This window comes from Notechis scutatus, chromosome Z, assembly GCF_049901735.1.
Source record: "Notechis scutatus isolate UNSWTSFEM ecotype Mainland chromosome Z, rNotScu1.2, whole genome shotgun sequence".
Classification (NCBI taxonomy): Eukaryota; Metazoa; Chordata; class Lepidosauria; order Squamata; family Elapidae; genus Notechis; species Notechis scutatus.
In genome coordinates, this window is record NC_142025.1 from 85,283,845 (window position 1) to 85,308,753 (window position 24,909).

The 24,909-nt window shown below is 36.3% G+C and overlaps 2 protein-coding genes and 1 long non-coding RNA gene across 4 annotated transcripts in view; 1 reads left to right on the top strand and 2 right to left on the bottom strand.

Annotated features, from left to right (window-relative positions):
* The window catches only part of MARCHF10 (membrane associated ring-CH-type finger 10), a 110,001-nt gene that overhangs the window by 55,918 nt on the left and 29,174 nt on the right, over positions 1-24,909 (top strand). For both annotated transcript variants that reach the window (XM_087946991.1, XM_087946992.1), the window contains 2 exons: positions 20,338-20,487; positions 22,696-24,061. In XM_087946991.1, coding sequence (XP_087803117.1) covers positions 20,338-20,487; positions 22,696-24,061 — 1,516 coding nt within the window. The remainder of the gene's footprint in view (positions 1-20,337; positions 20,488-22,695; positions 24,062-24,909) is intronic.
* LOC148128955 (uncharacterized) lies at positions 8,073-9,287 on the bottom strand. The gene is made up of 3 exons (XR_015745589.1): positions 9,049-9,287; positions 8,574-8,638; positions 8,073-8,149 (listed from the first exon to the last, which is right to left on the bottom strand). It is a non-coding gene; the product is annotated as an uncharacterized LOC148128955 (long non-coding RNA).
* MRC2 (mannose receptor C-type 2) overlaps positions 21,006-24,909 on the bottom strand; it is a 107,258-nt gene continuing 103,354 nt past the window's right edge. Inside the window, exon 31 of the mRNA XM_087946990.1 lies at positions 21,006-21,060. The gene's annotated coding sequence lies outside the window, so the exon portion shown is untranslated. The remainder of the gene's footprint in view (positions 21,061-24,909) is intronic.

The window sequence follows — 24,909 nt, forward strand, 5'->3', positions numbered from 1 at the left end:
GATGCTGAATTACAAGAACGTTTCTTGTGGGTTGTCGGGGGTTGCTCTCCCTTCGGTTCGGGTTGGACTCTCTCTTGCTTCTGCAGGCCCGTGCGATGTGGCCTCTCTTCCCACAGGCGTGGCAGAGTGCGTAGCGGAATTTGCAGTTGAATCTTTTATGGGTGGCCCCACAACTTGTGCATTTGTGCGGAGTCCTTAGAGTTCGTGGACTTTGATTGCCAAGAATCCTGATGACTTCTTCTTCATCACTCTCTGGATTACGATTCTTGTGATGGGCTGTTGCCGAGAACTTCTCTAAACCAGGTGAAGTGTCATGGGCGAGTCGACGAAGCGGTGCGTGGTTGCGGCGCCTTCGAGCAGCCGACTTCCTGGTTTCTTCTGCTGCAGTAGCATAGGTGACGGCCGCTTGAAAGCTGACGTTGCCTTTCTCCATAGGCCTTCTGCGCCCGTGTGGTGCATCTAATCCCGGAACTATGCAGTTCCGGGTTTTCTGTTGGTCCCTCTGGTAATATTCGCGTCTTCGGGCCCATGTTGATGCAGCGGATGCATAATGAGCCCGCAGGAGAGGTGCGAGGGTGTCCCAATCCATTTCTTTTACTTCAGCTGGTTTTGCAAGTGCTTTAGCCACCCGGAATACGGCAGGCCCGCAGTAAGTCAGAAACACTGCTCTTTTCTTGCTGGCGGAAACGTCCTCTAAATTGTTGGTTTCCAAGAATATCTGAAAACGATCCATATACGACTCCCAGTCTTCTTTTTCTGGGTCAAAAGGAGCGGTGGTATAGCGCCACCTGACATCCTGCCGATGTAGGTGCGCTCTCAGCCACGTGCTTCGGTTGGTGCTCTGTAGGGTTTAGCCAGCTCTATTGTCTCCGTATCCCACCTTCGTCGCCAGTGTTAAGTATGAGGCATGGGCATAGAAACGGAGACAAAACTGCTTCTCGTGAACTTCAGCTCTTTATTTAAAGCATGATAACAGAGACAAAAAACCCCGGTTAGCAGCCACCCTTTTATAGAGTGAACTGCCATCCGGATGACCAATGAATGTTGTTATAGGGTTTGAACCTCGTCCAATGGGACTCGGCCCGCTAATAGCCTATCAGATTGCTCAGAATGAACCAATCATAACTTGCCATTATATGGGCCAATAGGAAGTGCAGGATTACGATCCTGCTATGCAAATGAATCTTTATTAATTACATTTCTTTAGTTCACAACACTTATTTCCACTTAGTACATTATGTAAGAAATGATACAGTAAATTCACAAATAAAGAACAGACCTTTTTCTAGTGAGCCCAATCCCATTATGAGCCCAGCAAATTTAAAAGTTATAAGATTCATACTTTCCATATTTTACTCATTGTAAAATACATTAAATCTTATCACTTTCCTACCAGACAGAAGTCATTTATTTAACATATTTTTGTGAAACCACTAGGAATGATTATTTGATTGACAATTTGAGGTACAGTGTCAGCAATATGGTGATTTGATACCTCAGACCAATATAGTGATGACATCTTGAACCAGTGTATAGAGCATATGTTTCTAAAGCATTTGGGCCATATTGTTTTGTAAATATCTGTTTCAGTTGTATGTATGTATTGTGAAGTAGATATTGCAAAGTATTATCTTATATTTGATATAGTTATCCCATATGTTTCCTTGCTATAAATGTGGATTATTCAATGATATCAATTTTTTCTGTGGGTTCTAGATCAGACATCAAAGCCCATGGGCCAGATCCAGCCTGTGATGTGTTTAGATGTGGCCCACAAGCAGACTAGTAGGAAGAGGTGATTGAGTAGTTACCTCTTTGCTTCTTCAAATATCTTGTCTGTAGCAGCAGCACTCTCTGCCTGAGAATGGCTGGCGAGGAAGGAAGGGGAAAGAAAGATAATGCACAGTAGGCACTCAGGTTGTGTGTGTAGTGGGGGAGTGAGCAGCGCTGCACAGATCTGGGGGAGGGTGAGCTGAAGTTGCAGTGTTGCTGTGGATCTGCTAAGGCTCAGTGCATGTAGCCCCAGCTGACTTCCAGTGGCCTCACTGTTGCCAGCAGCAGCATGCAGCCTTCGGGAGAGCTATGGGGCTGCCAGGATTCAGCTGGAGCTATGGGGCTGCCGGGATTCAGGGGAGACCCTAGAATCAGCACACGCAACTCCAGTTCATGAGCACTGTGTGCAAAGCCCAGCTGAGCAGTGGGTGACTGCATGGCAGGGGGGTGGGGTAAGGCTGGAATAGCGGCTGATGCCAAAGCTCTGCCTTAGCCCCAGAGATTGACACACCCAGAAGAGAGAAAAAGAGGAGGATGTGGGGAGAGAGGAGAAGTGATAAAAGGAGGGTGGTTTAGCGGGTAAGGGAGAGGGAGGCGAGGGAGAGGGAGAGAAGATGATAGGAGAGGCTTCCGTGGGGCAAACCTAAGGGAGAGAAGGGAATTGTATAGAGAGAGAGAGGAGAGAGAGAGAGAGAGGAAGACAGGCTGTCCAGCCATTTGAATACCATCCAATCACATGACTCACCTTCTGGGAGAGGCTGACCACCACCCCATGACCTGCAGCCCCCTTATAACCCAGAAAATATGGACTCACATATCCTACTGAGACTTAGACGTAATGCAGTTCTGAACTAATATGATACATAGTCTTTATACAACTGGTCTTTTGAGGGGAACCATAATGCAGATGCGGCTCTTCAGTAAAATTGAGTTTGTCACCCCTGTTCTAGATCAAAAGTTAATCTCTTATTTTTTAATGATCAAACTTAAATAGCAGTTTTAAAGGCTGGTAGTAAATGGCAATTAGAACTGGGATTGCTGTCATTAAGCAATGTGGTTTTAAATTGTGGCCACTTCACTTAATAACAAAATCTAGGTAGTTAAAATCTAGATAGGCTTTTGTTAAATGAATGCCCTGGTCATTAGGTGAGGCAATTTTCCGATATCTTCTCACAGTCAGGTTAGTATAGGGAAGCCAGCAAGAAGTTGCAAGCGCCAAGCACTGGCAGATCGACATGGGAGCACGGGTACATAAAGAAATACAAAGCAACTTTATATTCTTTTCTTTTATATCTAGTAATCTTAATCCTTATCCCTTCAAATACAGTAATATCAAAAAACTTCTTTTCATTTTTTTGTCCCTTTACATAAGCTCCTTTAATAAATCCTATGTAGGAAAATTTTCCAGATCTTTCTTTGAGTATGTTGTTAATTATGAAGATATCAGCCAATTTCTTTTGTATTGTATGTCCAATGTAACATCCTTTTTTCACGTAATTTTGAGTCATTCTAACTCAGTCACCTTTTTTGTCAGATAGAACATGCTTCTTTTCCATCTTTTCGAAGCAGCCTATCTATAGAGATAGGCACTTTTAAAATTAACTTCTGGGTCCTTTGTTCAAAAATTTTGTTCCTTCAATATATCCAGTGTTAAAATATTTTACTTCATTCTGAATTTGTAAGTCAATTTTAAGCGTTCTCCTTTAATTGTAATCTTTAGTTCCTTCTGGTTCCCTCTAATATACAATTTTTAAATTTTTATTACTGTTTTAAAAAAATTCAAAATGAGAGCAATTTTGCATGGAACAATTATCTATAATTAATTCCAGATATTTTTAAAATTTATCTGGACTCTTGGTCTGCTAGTGACTTTCTAAAATCAAAATTTTAATTACTGTTTTTTATGCTTATTTCCTGCCACATTTTTTAAAAGTTCTGAACTGTAATTAAAACTTATTTTGCTAAGGTTTGAAGGAAATTAACCTGGTGCAATAGAATGTGTTGATCCAAAAATAATAATAATGAAAAGCAGTTAATAAACCATTTCTGAAAGTGATTAGAAAAGGATATATGCAAATATAATGACATTTCAAACACACTGACTGTAGTTTGAGCAAGTAGGGTATTCCATCATCTCCCAGAGTTGTAAATCCATTGGAAACTGCTTTCTTGCAGTATCCTCACAAGAAGCAGCTGTCTGGAGAATTAGTGGATGATCTGAAATCCTCTGTTTTTCCTGAGAAAAATTATTAAAGAGCTGCACTACTTCCTAGCTCTTCATTCTGCTGCAGTCATTGGCTCTGCTTTTCATAGAGTTGTCCTCAGTCCACCATTTCTTCCTAGTTTATACTATTATGTAAGAGTAAAAAGTTGAAGTGCTATATTATTATGTTATTCTACTGCACCAAAGGAAGTCAGAAGTCAATGCCTTTTCTTTTTACTCTCTCTTTTTTCCCACACTTTCCCTTCCCTTTTCCTTCCCCTATCTTTCCTATTATTTTCTTTTGTATTTTTGTATCTTATAGTATTAATACATAAATAAACTAAATTTATTCAAGAAAATGTCCACCATTTCTTCCTTAAAAGACTGGGATTAAAGAGGAACAACTGGAAGACAGGTTGAAAAGATATAAAGGGCACCTTTTTATTAGTATTTAATGTACCAAAAAAGAAGACAATTTGTAAAGATACTAAATTATAATCCAACGGGCAAAAGGTGAGGGAAAGCCATGTCTTTTTAGGACAGACATCAAAAATTCAATCCAAATTGTAGTAAAGTTATTCTTATTTTTTTCTCTTTCTACCACTCTCAGTTTTTAAACCAGAAACATTCTCTGCATTTAATTCTCCATTCTCAAATAAGCCAGTGCTCCTGTAAAGGTGCTTCTTCATAGTATGTATGTGTTATATCTTGTAAATTTATCTTCCTCTTTTTGTGGCAAAAAGGTCAAAGATTGTAAACATTTCAGAGCAAAGGTTTTTATTTTTCTGTAACTATTCACTATAAAGTCAATCTGTTCATTTAACTTTTCCCCACCACTACTGCCACCATATACATTCCCCACTTCAAAGTTTTGCTTCATCTTTCTCTCAAGGAATTGAATAATATGCCAAATTCTCAAAGACAGCTTTTTATGTGTTCCCTTGTATGCCATTAATCTTGAATATTCTTTGTTAAAGTGCTTATTAACCTCAAATATTATCTTGTTTGGTAATTAATATTGATTCATTAAACATCTGTAATGCTCAGTCCCAACAAGTTGTGTTGAAAGAGGCCTAAATTTTTAACAATGTGGTGTCATGTAGCCTTCTTTTTAGCTTGTAACAGATTTTTGGCTTAGCATAATAACAAAGGAAAAAAAACCTATTGCCTTGGATAATTGTTTAAGATAAAATACATCTAAGACCTGAAGAGGCAAATCTCAATCTTTACTGTATATTTTATAATATTCCAAGTAGGCATGTGAATTGTATAGATCATATTTGAGAAGATTCACAAAGTATGACTTCAGAATTACACTTCTCAGCACTTGACAGAGGCATATTTTACTGGTATTTAGATTTTTATTATTTTTATTTATTTATTTATTTTATTTTATTTATTTATTTATTTATTTATTTGATTTGTCAATTGTTTACAAGATAATAAGTATAAGTGTATACATAGTTGTGAATACATGAGATGGGTACATATAAGAAAAATAAAAGAATAGAGAAACAATAGGACAGGGACGGTAGGCACATTGGTGCGCTTATGCACGCCCCCTACAGACCTCTTAGGAAAGGGGTGAGGTCAATGGTAGACAGTCTAAGGTTAAAGTTTTTGGGGTTTGGGGAAGAGACTACAGAGTCGGGTAGAGTATTCCAGACATTGACTACTCTATTGCTGAAGTCGTATTTCCTGCAATCAAGTTTGGTGCGGTTTACTTTGAGTTTGTATCTATTGTGTGCTCTTGTGTTGTTATGGTTGAAGCTGAAGTATTAAATATATTTAATATATTTAAATATATTTAAATATATAAATATATATTTTGGTTAATATATATAAAAAAGAGAAAAACAAATGTCATGACAAATCCAGAAAATAGTTTATTTGATGAATTTTATTAAGCTACACTACTGAAAGCATCACATTAGATGTAATATTTGCTTAATATCTAAATAACAACAACAACAACAACAACAACAACCCAATGAGGCACTACCCTGATATGGTTGTGTGGCTTGTGTGCTCTGAGGAAGATGAGAGCTATGCCAGAGAGTCAATCATACTGGACAGGTCTCATCAGAGGAGTCAGACGGAGTGTCTCTCCCATAAAAAATATGGTGAGACATACATTTCTGAAAATCATACTGGCTCAGATGTCACCCAGGTTAACAAGATCCACCCTAGATATTGGACTTCTTGGATATCTGGTGAAAAATGTATCAAAGGACTTAGGACTGTTGGCTGAGCAATCAGGACCAGCAACTGCAAAAAACTGGGAAAAAATGTGTTTACCCATCGCAAATATATAATGATTAAAAACAAAGAAATAATCATGTTATTGCAGATCAAGTCCAACAAAAAGAGGATATTTGAAATAAATGCACCAGTTCTTGAAAGAAGAATATCCAGAATTAGAAATAACAGAACAGAGGATATCAAATCAATGTTGATTTATAATATGAAATAAAGTATTCACAGAAGAGAATTGGAAGAACTGAAAAGATTTACCCAGGGCAAAGAAATCAAAGCCTTGCCAAAAGTAACTCAGAATATAGAGGCAAACCAGAGAGAAATTGGCAGTAGAGAAATCCAGCTGAGATGTACAGTTGTTTTTATTTGGAAACCAGGCACCCTGGACTTCCGGCTGATGTCGCAATGGGACCAGAAGCAGCTGTCTCTGTTCCTGCGCTGGCTTCTCGCTGTTTGTGGGCTCTGGATGGAGCCGAAAACTGCCTTGGAGGGGAGGCAGAGCTAAGGAGAGGCGCCCGGTGAGGTTCCAGGGGAGAATGCAACTCCTCTGTGGAAATCCCAAGCTTGCTCTCTATGCCACGATGGAGAGGAGAGTGGACAAGAAGGCCGCTACAAAGTTGGGACAGCCGAGGAACACCTAAGTGCAGCGCTAGAGTGGAGATTGGGAACGGTGTTTGAAGAAGGGTGAGAAGAATTTTATTTTATTTGTACCTACCCCAAAGAGACTATAACAGAGAAGATTAAAGAATTGTACTAGCGGCGGCTTGGAAGATAGAAGAAGAATTGGGAAATAAAAAGAGTTCTTTTAAAAAAAACTTAAAACTTTAAAAGGAATTAATTTGGAAGAACACTAAAATTTTGGGACTTCCGGTGGCAAGGCAAGGACGGTCAGAGGGGCAGAAATCCGCCGCGTTCTAGCCATCCCTTTCTTGAGTTTGGTGCGATCTTTCGGGTGCTTGAGTCTCAGAGAGACCCGTGCCGGTGTGGGGAACCTCGGGCTGCAGTGTGGGGAAAGCAACCCCCTGCAACGAAGAGGAAGCCCTCCAGAGCCCAACGATCAAGAACAGCCTCCTGTCAATGGAGGCTCAAGTCCGGACTGCCACCGATGGGAAGGAAAGAGTGAGTGAAAGTTTGCAAGCTCAAGGGAAAGAGAGTTGTGGTTAAAGACAGTGGCAGAGAAGATATTTGACTGACAATAGACTGATTTCAGGCTGTTAAATACTGTGCGAATGCCTGCTGTGAGCTCTAAGAGAAAGCAGCTACAAAAGAATCGGTCTAGTGAAAGTGAAGGAGCTTGGCAGGCAGAAGAGAGTTGGAAATAAAAAAGAAGTAAAGAGAATTTTGGAAGTCTGAAGACCAGCACGGGGGAGCGATTAAAAAGACTCTATTATCATTAACATTTGGATTGAAGCTATTAAATCGGAGCCAGAAGCAGAACGAAGCCGATCGGGGGGAAAGACAGAGCAGCGCCATAGGCGGTATCCAGAACGCTGAAGTGGCTACAACAAAGTAACAGATCTAACTGTCTGAAGGGACACAATCTAATCTATAAACTCTGGGAAAATTGAGAACCGGTCCTAGCAGAGGAGACAGTTCCTTTCTCTATTTGAAGGAGATCAGAACAATTGATTTAAAGAACACTAAAATATAAGTAAAAGAGGAAGTCTTTAAACGAGTGGGAACATTGCTTACTGGCAGCTGTTACTCAGCAAATCTTCATTTGCCATTTCCGGTGCTCGAAGTGAAAGCTCCCAAAGTGAAAAGTGGAAACAAAAAACTCTTGTCTTTGGAATTTTCTTTTTTCTTTTCCTCTACCTTTTTCTGTGTGTACATATTTACTAAAATAGCCTCTCTTCTTTCCTACTTGTTGATGGTATGCTATGTTGAAATATGCTTGCTTTTTTTCTCTGATTTCCTCTTGATAAATATGTACATTTAGTAAAGAAATATTAGAGTGTTAAAATATTGGATTAATTAATTTAGTTAAGTTATTATTAATAGAGATTGTTATAATTTGAATGGGAATATAGGGGAGACAGTAAGAATATTAAGCATTAGTTATTTAACAAAGAGCTCCCTAGACCAATATTATATTTCATTATGTGGGTGTATCTGTGAATGTAATATATTGTGTAGTTAAGGTTACTTTATATTGAAGTTAAACTAGAGAAATATATATACACTTTACTAATTAGTTAAGAATATAGCTACTTAATAGATTGATAGATCTTGGTCAATTTTAGTTACAGAACTAAGAATACTGAATGCCAATTTGGAATAATATATTTAGCATTGTACAACAACAAAAACAAATTTTAAAGGAAATGACTACTACAACTACCACTGCTCTGAAATTTGGTAGGAAGGTTAATCCCACAATAACAACCACTTTGGCAACAACTTCACCTATGGCACAAAAAACAATAGAGGAAACACTACCAACAGAGAAGTCAACTAGCATCTCGAATGCGAATATTCAAGCAATGTTCCTAACCTTACAGGACTCATTGACAAGATTGCAAGAAACAATGATTAAAAACCATAGTGAAACAAGGGCAGATATCAATGAAGAAAGAAATTGAAGGAAGAAATGGGGAAACTAAAGACAGAAATGAAAGCGGACATTTCCAAAGTAGAGGATAAAGTGGGGGTGTTGCAGCAGGCCTTGGAGAAAAATGAAGTTATAATAAAAGAAGTAGAGAAAAGAACCGAACGAACGGAAAGGGAATTAGAAAGGGTGGATGAAGATCTCAAAAGCATGAGCAAAGAAATGGAGGACCCTCGTCCTCCTAGAAATGGACAAGGCAGCAACTTACCTAAGATTCCAAAATGTGGCAGAATCAAAAGAAGACGACCTGGAATACTTGATGGCAGAAATACTGGCCGGTTTATTGAAGATGGATAAAGATGAAATTCAAAAAGAGTTTGATGAAGTCTACCGGGTCAATACAAACTATACAAGACGCCACAAATGTTCCAGGGAAGTACACATACGATTCACTAGAAGATGTGTTTGAGACATGATATATAGAACCTCAAGAGATAAAACAATAACCTACAAAGAGAAAGAAATTGTGATTCTTAAACAGATACCGAGGAGAATAAGGGAACAAAGGCATGACTATAAATTTCTGGCAGCATATTTAAATCAAAAAAGAATTACGTTTAAATGGCTTATTCCAGAAGGAATGTTAGTGTCGTGGAAAGAGAGGAAAATCAAAATAGACACTATGGAAAAAGCCCAGGATTTTTACGAATGGATGGTGGGCCCACAGGAGCAAAGTAGCAGAGAGGAATTGGACACAAATTTTCAAGAAGAATACGGTGGACATAAAAATAGAACTGGAACGGTAGGAAACCAAGAGAATACCTATCCACAACAAAAGACAGAAGGAACCACATTAACACAAGCCGCTAAGAAGAGAGAGGAAATGTTACACAACAAAGAGCGAAACAAAACTAAATAGATGGGAGAAGAAGAAAAATTACTATCAATAAACATAAATGGTTTAAATTCGACAATTAAGAGAAAAGGGATATTATCTAAATTAATTAAACAAAATGCAGATATAACGTGCCTGCAAGAAACCCATATAAAGAAGGATGAAAAATATTTAGAATGCCCAAAATTAGGAAAGTTATTTACCACACCAGCAGATGAGGAGAAAAAGAAGGGAATCGCAGTATATGTGAAAGAGGATTTGAAATCTGAGCTAATATGGTCGGACTTAGAAGGAAGGACTCTGGGTTTGCAGATCTGGATTAATGATATTCCAATTCTTTTAGTAGTAATATATGCCCCAAATGGAGACCAAAAAGAGTTTTTTAAACACCTATATAGAAAATTGGTTGAATTGCAAAAAAGAAATATTTGCATAGTAGGGGACTTCAACTCCATTGCTGATTTCCAAAATGACCACAGTAATGCCGGGAAGAATAACAAGGGGAAGAGAGAGCTCCCCAAGATCTGTAGGGAAATGATGAAAGAGCTAAATCTGACAGATATATGGAGAAGATTACATCCTGAAAAAAGACAATTTACATTTTATTCAAATCCCCACCAAACATGGACACGGATCTATATGGCATGGATGAGTGGGGAAATAGCAAACGAGACAAAAGAAGTGGAAATTTTGCCTAATGAATGGGCAGACCATAATCCAATACAGGCAATATGGAAGGGCAGGGCAAAACCAAACAAAAGATGGACCTTAAACACTCAATTAATAAGAGAGAAAGAATACATTAATAAATTAAAGGAGGAATTGAATTTTTTTATAAAAGAAAATGATAATGGAGAAACCACGAAACAAAATGTTTGGGATACGATGAAGGCGGTTATAAGAGGCATAACAATCTCTTATAACACCAAGAGAAACAAGGAAAAATATTCCCAACAAAACAAATTACAACAAAGAATTAAGGAGCTAGAAACCCTTCTACAAAATAACCCAAAAGAACCCAAACTGCAAAATCAGATAAGTATAGCCAAACACAAACTGAATTTAATTGATCAAGAGAAAATGACTATGAATTTGAACTTAACCAGACAAACCTATTTTGAACATGCCAGCAAGCCAGGAAGATGGCTATCTTATAAATTTAAAAAAAGAAAGAGAAGAGATTGATATACCAGTTAATAGATAGCAAGGGAGATACATACCAGGAAATAGAACAGAAAAAAAGAAATCATTCATAAATACTTTGAAGATTTATATAAAAGAGAGGACGTCAGTGAAGATAGAATAAGGAATTATCTAGATGAAGTAAAGGATAAGGCAATTGGGGAAGAAATGGCTGAACTATTAAATAAAGACATTACTGAATCGGAATTGAAATCAGCAATAGAGAGCCAGAAAAATAATAAAACCCTGGGCCCAGATGGGATCCCAGGGGAGCTGTACAAGGCAATAGCAGATCAAATCGGACCACTTATGGTGGAAGTCTTTAATGACGTTTTACTGGCAGCCAGGATGCCGGACTCATGGAGGGGGGCGTTGATCTCGCTGATCCCGAAGGAGGATACAGATCCCAGATATATAAATAATTACAGGCCGATTTCACTTTTAAATACTGATTACAAAATATTCACACTTATTATAGCAAACAGATTAAAAGGGATCTTAAACTTGTACATACATGAAGACCAAAACGGATTTCTCCCAACTAGGCAAATAAAGAACAATTTAAGAATAGTATTAGACGTACTAGAATTTTACGAAGCCCACCCCGAGAAACAAGTAGCACTTATGTTCCTAGACACAGAGAAGGCTTTCGACAATCTAAATTGGCAATTTTTAATTCAAAAATATATAATTTGAATTTGGGCACCAAATTTGAAAATATTATAACAACTATATATGATACACAACAAGCTAATATAATAGTGAATGGGGAATGCACCTACCAATAAAGATAGAAAAAGGAGTGAGACAGGGTTGTCCACTCTCTCCCCTGCTCTTCATATTAGCATTAGAGACATTATTAACATGAATTAGGCGGAATTCAGATATAAAGGGATTAACAGTTAAGAAAGAGGAATATAAATTGCAAGCATTTATGGACGACATGATTTTCTTCATTGAAGAACCAAGAGACAGGGGACCAACATTGATGAGTGAATTAGAGAAATTTGGAGCAGTAGCTGGACTTTAAAAAAAACAAAAACCAAATTAATGACCAAAACCTAACAGAAAAACAGAAAATAGAACTAGAAGAAATAATGCATATACAAGTGACAAAGAAAGTGAAATACTTAGGAATTTGGCTAACCCCACACTGTAAAACACTTAAAGAAAACAATTATGATAAACTGATACACCAGGTAAAGAAAGATTTAGAATCGTGGGGAAACTTCAAATCTCACTACTAGGCCGAATTGCTACTATTAAAATGAACATTCTCCCCAAATTCTTGTACCTATTCCAAACGATCCCAATTAAATTACATAAAAGTTTTTGAAGAACTCAATAGAATAACCCTGAAATTTATTTGGCAAGGGAAAAAACCCAGAATAAATGTAAAAGCAATGCAGGATATGAAGAGCAGGGAGGGTTAGCATTTCCAAACTGGGAGTTATACCATATGGCCACCTTGTTAGTTTGGTTGAAGGATTGGGTGAATTTAACCAATAAAAGAATACTATTTCTAGAAGGCCACGATTTACAAAGGGGTGGCACACTTTTCTATGGGACGTAGGGAAAACCAGTCAAAAATATTTCCATAGACATTTAATTAGAGACGCACTATTAACAATTTGGAGGAAAATAAGGAAAAAACATTATACAAAAGTACCAGTATGGATCTCAACAATGGAGGCAATGATTCACCCAAACAATCTGGAGCTTACCAAAATGATTAAATACAAAGACTTATTAGACCCACAAGGAAATTTGAAACCGAGGCTGGATCTTCAGGAGCAAGGACATAAAATTGATCAATGGGTTTACCTTCAGATTCAAAGCAGATACAAACAAGACAAAAAAGAATTTGGAATTAATAACAAACTGCAACAATTAGATAAAATTTTATTAGGATCAAATAAAAAAAACATAACAAAATTTTATAATTACTTATTAGAAACAGAACTAGAAGAAGAAATTGTAAAAGGAAATATGATCACTTGGAGTAAGAACGTAGGGCACAGCATCACATTAGCGGAATGGGAGAAAGTTTGGGGCAGAAACAATAAGATTACCAAATAGGCAGCATACAAGGAAAATCTTTATAAAATGTTTTATAGATGGCATCTCCCCACTTCGAGGTTAGCGAAGATGCACCCCAACATGAGTCCGCATTGCTGGAAGTGTAGGAAAAAAGAAGGAACCTTTTTCCATATGTGGTGGTCTTGTGCAGAAACCCAAAAGTATTGGAAGAAAATCAAAACTTGGTTGGAAGAAATCACAAAAGAGCAGATCGAATACAAACCAGAGTCCTTCCTACTAGGGATTTTTGATAAGCAAATTTCCAAAAAAGCCAAATACATAACAATACACATTTTAACAGCGGCCAGATTAGCCTTCACTCAACACTGGAAACAACATCAAACTCCATCAGAAGAAATGATTATTGAAAAAATCTCAAAATGCACAGAAATGGATAAATTGACTTTGGCGCTAAAAAACAAAGACACTTCACTATACTACGATAGCTGGAATTGTTGGTATAATTGGATTGACCAAAGATAAATTATATATCATAAGGCATAAAAGAAAAGTATCAACCCATAATAACGAGGTAGCGATATAAGTTAAAAACAGGTGTGGTTATGTAACACAAGTTAAGGTTATGAAAACAAAAGAAGATCTTGCAAACTGTTAAAATAAGAATACTTTTTACCTTGTAACCTCTTTCTTTCTTTCTTCCCCCTTTCTTTTTCTTTCTTTTCTCAAAATTTCCCTCTCTTCCTCTCCTCTCTTCTTTCTTTTTTTTTCTTTTGCTTATTTGTGTATGTATTGTGACTGGTTTTAATTGTAAAAATTAATAAACTATATTTTAAAAAAAAGAACACTAATTTGGAATTGGAGATCGTACAGGATGTGACATTGAAAAGCATTAATTTGAATGCTGGAAATAATTGTTTTAAAGAGAAATATTTGATTTTTAAAATTGGTGAAGCTAAATAAAAAAATGGAAAAAAAGTGGCTGTGAAACTGAACTAAAAGCACCACTTGTTGATGATAGAAAAATCCTGTAGATCCCTTCAAACTAACAATTTCATCAAAAGAAGAAATTAAAAAGGAATAAAAGAAAGACATTATAATAAGACCCCTGGAAGCTGAAATATACCATAATTAAAGCGTAAGGATATAAGAGGATACTACCCCTGGAATTATCGGTGATTTGGACTGATTAACATTGGGAAATAAAGATCTGAGGACATTGATATTTTATAAAAAGAGTCACTGGTTCAAATAAAATAAAACTTACTAGATACTGGACAATTGGAATAATAAGCAACATAAAGATGGGTGACATACGTAAAGAAATAAAGATGGACATTCGAGCCAGGAATGAGATGTGGGACAGAATGTTTGATTTATGCACTAAAATACAGAATATAGAGGAAAATTCAGAAATGGTGATGGTAGCAGAAGAAGAAGGAGAAGAAAGAACAAAGAAGGGGGAGGAATTAGAAAAAAGAGAAATCAGTGAAACAGAACAAAAGGAATGACAAATAATACAAAAGAAAGAAAAAAAGCTGAACATGAGATATTAATGATAATTGTAATAAATAAGAGGAGGATATTGAGAGTGGAATGCCGATAAATGAAATATTAGGGAAATACAGAAAGATCAAAAGAGGGTGGGGACAAATTTTGAGCTACGGGAGAGAAAATATCAGAAAATGATGATAAATGAAGGAAGGATTAAAGGAAAAAGCCAAAAGATGATAGAAATTTGTAAGCAAGCAAAGAAATGATGAATTTATATAAAAGAAAGACTTAGACATCGGTTAGAAATGGAAAAAAGGGAGACTCCACATGAAGAGGTACATTTGTAGTAAAATATATGTAATAAATTTTGAGGAGAACTTTGACCAAGAACTAGAATAAGAACAAATAATTTAAACGTAATAGATATGAAAATAAGAACTTATAATAGATTAATCAAGTAAGATAGATAAATGTTTATGTAAGATATATGTTTATGTAAGATATATGTGTTTAATAGTTAAGATATGAAAAGAAATGTTATGTGGAGCCTGACAGAGAATAGTACAATAGTTTTTTCCTAACAAGGAAGAAGCAGTTCTGAGTGCAGACAGGGGATAATAAAACAAGATGCAGAAGTTGGAATGAAAGAACTAATAATAACAGCAGAAATGGTATAGAAAAGAGCAAGGAAGATCAAGAATTGGTCAGCACCATTTATTTATTTATTTATTTATTTATTTATTTGATTTGCCAATTGTTTACAAGATAATAAGTATAAGTGTATACATAGTTGTGAATACATGAAATGGGTACATATAAGAAAAATAAAAGAATAAGAGAAACAATAGGACAGGGACGGTAGGCACGTTGGTGCGCTTATGCACGCCCCCTACAGACCTCTTAGGAAAGGGGTGAGGTCAATAGTATGTTTTATGTTTTTATAACCATGTGAAGATGAATTGCATGGTTTTTGGTTGAAACATCTAATTGGTCTATACTCACTTGTTGCTAAGCAATTTTACAACATACTATAAGGAGGTGAAATTGAAGAGTGGCCAACATCTGGCAGAACCTACCTGATAATGAAAGATCCAGCAAAAGGGACAGTACCAGACAACTACAGGTCAATTACTTGCTTATCAACAACCTTCAAATTGCTAGCTAATGTAATAGCAGCTGATGCAGTCCAACAGCATCTAGTTGAAAACAATAGATTTTCACCTGAACAGTAAGGAAACAGCCCCAATAGCAGAGAAACAAAAGATCAACTCCTAATAGACAAAATGGTTTTGGAAAATTGCAAGAGAAAGAAGACCAATTGAATGTAGCACAGATTGACTACAAAAAGACATTCAACTCTCTGCCATGTGACTAGATAATCAAGTGCCTAGAAATAATGGAAATCAATAGAAACATCAGAAGCTTTATGCAAAAATGGATGGCACAATGGAAGACACAGTTGCAGGACAATGGTGAGAGACAAGAGGTTAATATCAAGAGAGGAATATTTCAAGGAGATTCACTGTCACCACTACTATTTGTCCTTGTGCTGTTTCCTCTGTCAATATTACTGAATAACTCAGGTTATGGCTATCAAACATCAAAAACCTCTGCCAGACTATCCCACCTTCTTTACATGGATGATTTGAAGCTATGGAGAAACACAATCTGAAATAGAATCGCTGTCTTTATATATAGCCAAGATATTTAAACTGTGAATTTGACAAATGTGCCAAACTCACTATCAAATAAGAAAAAATAGTGAACACTGAAGGAATCAACATGTCCCATGAAATAACATTAAGAGTCTGGATGAAGATGGTTACTACAAATACATGGATATCCTTCAAGTTGACAGTATCAAGCATACTGAAGTCAAGAAAAAGATTAGAGGTGGCCGAAGAAGGTGGAGTCTCCTTGCTGACAGACTGTAGATCGTGACTCTGTGCGGCTATGGTCCGTGCTCTTTCGTTGGAGAGCCCCGATCATTACGATTAAGGGCTGAAGCTGCCTTGGAGGGGCGGTGGAGTAAGGGGAAGCCGCAAGCCAGGTTGAGGGGAGCTGCATCTCCCCCCCTGGACTTGGTCTTTTCCCCCCTGAAGACGACTGCAGCGGTGGTTTAAAATGGCCACCCCGAAGAGGAGGACTCATCTGGATTAAGATTTGTGCAGGAGGAAGAAAGAAGTGGATAACATCTGAACTGGGACAACTGGGCAATACAACTAAACAAAAGTACCCCGGTAACATGGAATTTTTAAGAAAAGAAAAGTGAGCGGCGAAATTACAAAGGGACAGGAAAAGAAAAGAAAATGTTTTTGACAGCTAAGCGGGGCTTTGAACCGAGAAAGAAAGAAGCTGGAACTAAAGATTTAACTAAATTGGACTAAACTATTTTGGGAATAAACAGGCATAAAATAAAGCTGGACTTAAGATTGTCAAATAATAATAATAATAAAGTTTACAAATTGGAGACTGGACTATGCTGGAATATTGAGGTTCGAAAAACCCTAAATAAAAAAATAGGGGGAAAAGGTGAAGACTTTGTATAATGGAGAGTGCCACCTTTTGACAAAAACTTGAGCTCAAACAAAAGGGAAAGCATCCTGTTTCTGAATGAACTTGTGTGGATATAACATTAAAGAAATATTGAAACAAAGTAAGAACCTTAGAAAGTGGAAGCAGAACCAAAATAAAGAAAAAAGCAAGGAAAGACTGTCTGTGGGATTGATTGATGTTTTTGGGATAGACCCTGGGCTGGAATAATGGAGAACTTTAGAAAATTGAAAGAAGAAAGAAGGAAAGTAAAAGTGGTTTTTTTTTGTGGACTTTAACGATCATAAAATATAAGAGTGTGTAATGATGATATCTCTTCGGGAATTAAAAATGGAACTTAAAAATATGAGAGAATTACTACAGGAAAGAGGCGAATCACTTTGCTCTGTGTTAGAAAAAATGGAAATGGCGATTGAAGAACAAGAAGAAAGAGCTTCAGAGGAGGAGGAGTCGATTCAAGGAGAAGACATTTTAAATAGACAATTAACACAAAGAACACTACAAAGAAGTGGGGAAAGAAGGAAGGTTAAAAGTTGAGATTTAAGAAGGCAATCAAAAAGGGGAATACCTGTGAAGTTGGGAAAGGCAGAAAGACCCAGCAGAAAAGGGAAAGGAAGATATTAAGAAAGAGAGGGATATAAACTGGAATGAGAAAAGATATGGGGAAAAGAGGGGAGGAGAAGCAGTAAGAAACAGGTGCATGAAATAAATAAATACGGAAATAGTAAAATGTTGAAAAATTGTTTTTTCAGAGATAATGGTTGATGAATTAAAAGGGGATTCTGCAGGGTGACAAGGGGTAATAAGAATATTTCTGCAATTAAAAATATTTAGAAAATAGGGTAACATAGATACTGATAACTCTTATTAAAAATCAAGCGGGGAAAATACGCTATGGAATCCAAATGAAAAGATGTAATGATTATTATTGTAACTTCTTAAAAATAATGGTTTATTGGGAATCAAGATGAGGGAATAAAGGTATATATTAATCATTGAGGTGTCACATTCAAAACAGTAAAAGGGGGGAAACCTAAACTTGGTTTTTTTTTAATGTTAAAATTTGTATTAATCTAGAATTTATAAAAAGAATGTGTAATGGAAAGGGAATATGACAGACTAAAGAACCAACTAAATTAATAAGTTAATATAGACTATTAAAAGCAAGGAGAGACATTGGTAACTTTATATTATTATTATCATTATTATTATCATTATTATTATTATTATCATCATTATTAGGCAAACACATATTGTTTATCTTTATTTTTAAAATAAATATTAAAGGATTATATTTGAAATAATTGAAATGAAACAAAAAGATGTTTTGACTGAGATTAATGAAAGAGGCTAGAATTAATGTGTTTGTTTCTCTCCTTACTGAAAATTTGGAATGGAAAAGGTAATAATAGAATTAAGTATGCATCTATGAATGTATAATTGCTGTCATATTTGTATGTAAAGGTGATGACCTGGAAATATGTTGTCCACTAAAAAGAGATTTTTGTTTTTAATGTGAAAAACTGAATAAAATTTGTTCAAAAAAAAGAAACAAAAAGATTAGAGCTGAATACATAAACAGAGTGAAGGATCTTAAAGTCCAAATTCAATGGAGGAAATACCATCAAGGCAATCAATTCCTGTGCAATTTCAGTCAGCTGGAGTAGAGGATTGGACTGAAGCAGAATTAAAAACAATGGATAGGAAGACAGAAAAAATAATGACAATGAATCATGTCCTCCTTGCAGTGACATTTACAGACTTTACCTACCAAGGCAAATAGGTGGGCGTGGAATGTTGCAGGTACATTAGAAGAAAAAAGAGGGTTTGGAAAAATATCTGAAGGCAATGAAGAAGATGCACTGAAGTTAGTGTACCAGGAAGGCTTACTGACTACTGGAGAGACCAAACTGGCCTACAAGAAAGACCAAATGAAGAACAGAATGAAGGCATGGGAAGACAAAGCATTACATGGCCACTACATAAAAACAATAGCAGGGAAAACAGATAATAATGAGACCTGACAATGACTAAGAGCAGGAAAGTTGAAGAAAGAGATCAAGGGACTAATTCTGGCTGCACAAGCCAAGCCTTAAAGACAAAGGCATACAAAGCCACATGTCAGGGTTCCAGAGTTGCCACCAGAATTGAGAAGATAGTAACAGATAATAAGTGCTGCCTATGCAAAGAAGCTGAAGAAACAGTGGACCACTCGGTAAGCTGCTGCAAGAAGATCACTCAGGCTGACTACGTGATGAGAGCAGAAGGAGCTAGCCATATGCCTTGGTGGTTCAAGACCAGAAGGTGATGCTATACAATTTATTTCATTTTTTCCTCATTTTAAAAATTTTAATATGCCAGAAAAGCTAATATAAACTTTTTTTGGCATATCTTTCTTTTATTTCTTGATTTAGGGAGCAAACATCAACTGAGATTTTTCTCTGGAAGATAACAGAAATTTATCAAGCTACTACACCAAAGTAGGAAGTGGATCTATGTTGAGAAAACTCAGAAGGCTTCTGGGAGGAGAGATTTGAAATCCCCAACCTTTCACTCTATAGTTAAGCTGCTACAGGAATCTAATATGTTCTGAAGAATGTCTCTGTAGAACTGAATCAGTGGGAATTTATTTTAGAGATTGTATTTCCTCTAATATTAGTTAAATCCAGAGGTATTTCATATAGAATAAATTGTGATTATCCACTCTTCATTAAACTAAACCTTATAGTTGAATACTTCATGGACACATCTGCTATCTGAACATCAAAGCCACAGATTGCAAATCAGCATTTTAAGTTGAATGTAACTCCATCTAAGGCAAGATGATTCTTGGATTACCAGTATTTTAAAATAAAATAAGAAAATAACTCTCTGTTTGAACTCATCCAAGAATATACCCAATATTACTAATAATTTAAGATTCTTGATACAACTAATTCTACATTCAAAAGATCTTTCCATTAAACATATTTTGATTTATCTGTTTGCACAATCCAAATTCTTCTTACAAATTTAATGTTATAAAACTTGCATCATCGCAGCAGTGTCAATGATATGTTAGGACTTTCCCCCACCTCTGCTAAACCAGGGGGTGGGGATAGCACATGGCGCATCTGGCCCTCAAGCCACAAGTTTTACATCCCTGATCTAAAGAATTGGTACTGGTTTTGTCTGTGAACTCCAAGTATTTCTCAGGGAAAAAGATCAAATATGTTCCTTTCCAGTGTTTTCCAAATGCATCTCACATTCTTTATTATTAAATCTCTTTAGCCTTCTACTTTTATTATTCCAGTGCAAGGGATGATATGTTTCTAAATTAATAAAATTTTGATTTAAGATTGTCCCTATCTTAATCTTTCTAAAACAACTGATTTAATAAACCAATGTTTTTAATAGGTTTCCCAAAGCCAATTTTATCAAGAAGACAGCAAATGAACCAGAGAAATGTGCTGGAAAATCTAGAGTCTGAAACTTTTAAAAAAGCAGAAGGAAAAGGAAGGAAAACGCCAGCGCTCCAGGGAATAGCAAAGATTACTAGAGGATCTGGTGAGAAATTATTTTGCAAGTTGTACTAATTTTATGACTTATTTTTGTACATGTACGGAATTTTTCTTTAGATTGATTTCTTGCTTACTTTAGCAAAGAGAAAATACATAGAATATTGTCAGGTTAATTTTAGCTAAAGGACAAAACATGAGCAGGTCCATGTATTAAAGTCCCAGTATGCAAGGAAATCTTATAAAAACAAAGAGAAAGGAAGCAGTGTGTAATTTTGTATCATAGTCATGATTTCCCTGGCATTTCCTGATATAACAGACTGTTACTTTGGTGATTTGAGGCAGAACTGTAGTAGTTAATACTAGTAGTTATTTCTTTTGGTCAGTGACCAACATATCATTTGGCAGAATTATAAATATGTAATTTTAGATGCAATCATCTATAGTTATTGTGTTTTGTGGTCATATTTTGAAAAATATAAATACTTCATCAAATAGTATGACCACATCTCTTATAAATTAAATTTAATTAAATGTAAAAAGTTTTCTTAATATAGAAAAACGTACCAGTTTTCAAATGGATTATCTCAGGATGGAGTCAAAGTCTTCTATTTCAACTTGACTGAAAAAAAAGGATAAAAAAGGTTTATCTCGACATAAAAAATATTAGGAGGAAAACTAGGACTCAGGAAGAGGAAAAATAGTGGGTTTTTTTTTTAAAAAAGCAACATTTATGTCAGATTTTAAACTGGCAACATTCTGTATGCAAAACAAAAAGAATATCTACTGTGATGCTTGAAGTGTAGTACGGCTTGGGCAGGGGTCTGCAACCTTAAATACTCAAAGAGCTATTTGGATCTGTTTCCCATAGAAAAGAAAAACTGGGAGTCACAAAACCTGGGTGGGCATGGCCAACTTGACATCACTCACTCCCACCCAGTCACATGATCCCCCCCAGCCACACCTACCCAGGTTTTGTGACTCCCAGTGTTTTCGCAGGGAAACAGGTATCTCTCTCTCTCTCTCTCCTCTCTCTCTCTCTCCCTCCCTCCCTTTCATCTCTCTTTCTCCTTCTCTCCTCTCTCTTTCTCTCTTTGTCTCTCTTTTTCTCCCTCTCTCTCTTTCTCTCATCTCTCCCTCTCTCTCCCTCATCTCTCTCTTTCTGTCCCTCTCTCTTTCTGTATTTTTCTCTTTTTCATATCTCTCCCACTCTCATCTCTCTTTCTGTGTGTCTCATCTCTCTCTCTCTCTCTCTCTCTCTCTCTCTCTCTCTCTCATGTGTGTTCCCTCTTGAACTATTTCCAAAAACAGGCAAGGGTTGGGGTTTTTTATGTCGTTCTTTTTTCTTTGGGTGCTTTTTACCTTATGATTTAAATCAAGAGTCATTTCAGGTTCCCAGATAAATGAAGCTCTTTCGTCCCCCTTTGTGGCTTCCTGACAGCTGAACCCACCACTGGCTGGACCCACCTCTCAGCCTCCCCTCCCAGTTACTCTTTGCCTGGCCTGAGAAGGGAAAGGCAACGTTGGCAGATGGAGATTTGCTCCATATTCCAGAGCGAAATGCACCTGTAGTTGCCTCTTCTTCTGGCCCTTGTTACTAGGGGTTAGTGTACTGGGTGGAAAGAAGTATTTCTTTATTTTAAAACTGCTTGTTCTATGTAGATGTATTTGTCATATTAATGTATCTGTTTTATCCTTATATATGTAAATTCAACTTTACTTTTATGTACATGTGTGTGTGTTTGTGTATGTGTGTTCAAGTTATAGAGTAAGAAACGTAGTATGAATATATATATTTTCAAAAGATCCATGAACAGAAGGAAAGCAATTAGCCATTCCTGGAACAGAAAAGTGATAGGCCCCGGTATATGGTAACCCACTTTTTACGCTGAATATCTTGCAATATCTTATTGCTAAAGCAAAAGTCTGGCTGCATTTTCTTAAACCAGCTTAGAGTTAAGCCAGCATTTGTATGAGATAAGTAAGTGCAGACATGCATATTCTCTTACTGCATTTTTCAAAATATCTCAAACATAAAACAACAATCTATAGAATTTGTTGATCCAAAAATTTAAGATTTATTAATATTTATTTAATATTTAATAATTATTAATTCATCAATTTATATTGCCTGCATTTCTATTATATAGAAACAGAATGCTTTTTCCATCATTGTTGAATCATTATGTTTAAAAAGTGTTCAGGAAATTGGCTATAGACAAATAAATTATAAAAGCTAATTTTCTCTTCAATTCAGAACCACAAAATGTCACAGGACAAAGAAATGGTCCTATTCAGAAGACAAAGAAAAAACTTCAAGAAAAAAAGTACATATTCCAGTCCTCTAAATTAAACATAGGTAGTAAACAGCTAGACCAGGATCTTAAGAAAGGAAATATTCTTATAGCACAGCAGCCCTTGGCTAATTCAATGGATTCTTCTGTTCAGACCACTAATAATTCTTCTGTATCAAATGAATCAAGTAATTCAAATCTTCCACCCATTAGAAACACCCTTATGAAGCCCAAAGAAGATGATTTTTACACAGCACTATGCTCAAATGTGGAAGCATCTGTTGGAATAAATGAAGACACTAAAAACGATAACTTAGCACAAGAATTTCATTCTGTTGATCAAAGTAGAGGTAGTGCGATATCTTTAACGCAAGTGGAACAACATAATTGTGAAACTGGAGTTGGGAGTGATGGAAGTAAGGCTGAACTTTCCCAAAGATTTTTACGACAACATGATGTAATAGTGGACTCAGCTATTGAACCACATTCATTAGGACAAAGAAAAGTAAGAGATCCAAAAAAATCTTATTCTCTTGAAGAAAATCTTTTGGAAGAGGCTCATGAAAATGAAAGTGAACATTTGGAATTTAATACAAAACATCCACAAGCTGAAAATAGACCAGGAAGTGCGGCAGCTGTTGAGGATCCTGGTAACTTAAATTCTCCTGAAGACTGGCAAGGGAGCAATGTCTATGGCAGAGAAAGACAGAGTTTTGAGAGCAATCAAAGATGTTATGCTGGTTTTATTTCTGCTAGATCAACAGTGCAAAGGCCTTCTATACGTTCTACACTTAATATCCCAAGTACCTTAGTACAAACTGCAAACAGAAGTGACATGGCAAGCAATGTGGATATTGCAACAGGTCCTGTGCAAATCCCAGAACTGAATGGAAATCCAAGACTAACTGCTCGCAGACAACTATCTCCCATAAGAATCAGGGATTCCTTTTCAGGTGCTGAAAGTTGCCAATCTTCATCACCCACAGTCAGCCACTTTGATGATAGCAATCTGCTCGAGGACAGTCTAAGCAACGGTCTAAGTAGCATATCTCCAAGCATTGCTTCTCATGATGAAGATAACTTTCTGAATTCCCACAGTTCCTCATCATCCACAGATTCTTCTCCTCCATCTCTTTTTCGGACAAACTTCACAGCACATCTTCACATGACTGGTCCTTTACCTGATCAAGTTCCAATTTTCCTGACAGTATCTGATTTACGAAATCAAAGCAACTATATAAGCAATACTACTTCTTGTAATTCAATAAGTACTAAAGAGGTTAATAAAGCTGAAACAGACCCTGAAAAGCTAAAAAAGTTGCAAGAGAGGTGAGTAAAAGCTAGTGGGTGGGGGAACATTGACATGTATTTTATTTAGTGTAAGCCAAAGTATAAACAGGAATCTATTACTTTTGATTTATAATTATTTTAAGCTATTTTATGCTACAATCATTTTTCAATTTCAGAGTTTAAACTGTAAGCTCTAATATGGAGAAATAGGATATTCTGCGTAAGTGATCAGATTTGGAGAAACATTTCTAAAGATTCATATATAATAAACTCTAGATTTTCCAGACCTTGATGCAATAGACTTTACATTCAACAAAATATTATTATTAAATATTAAAGAGCCACGGTGGTGCAGTGGTTAGAATGCAGTACTGCAGGTTACTTCTGCTGATCACTGGCTGCCTGCAATTTGGTAGTTCGGGTCTCACTAGCTCAAGGTTGACTCAGCCTTCCATCTTCCAAGGTTGGTAAAATGAGGACCCAGATTTTTGGGAGCAATATGCTGACTCTGACTCTTAGACAGGGCTGTAAGCACTGTGAAGTAGTATATAAATCTAAGTGCTATTGCTATTGTAATATACAACATTGAGTAGGAGTGTTATTACACAAATGATACAACAATTCAAATGGTGGAATGTGCAATATTTCAATAATCATTCCGGCATATTCTTCAATTTACTGGAGTTTGGGAAATAATGGATACTCTCCCACTTCACCTCTTTTAGGTTTCACTGAATCACATTCATACAGAGATTTTAAAATAACTGTAATCCATAGAAAGTTTTTATTTACAGGAATATTGATTGTGTCAACAGGTTGTTTTCAGCTCCTCTACATGGGTAGATTTTCTCCATGATGATCATCTCTAATCTGATCTTTCACATCTT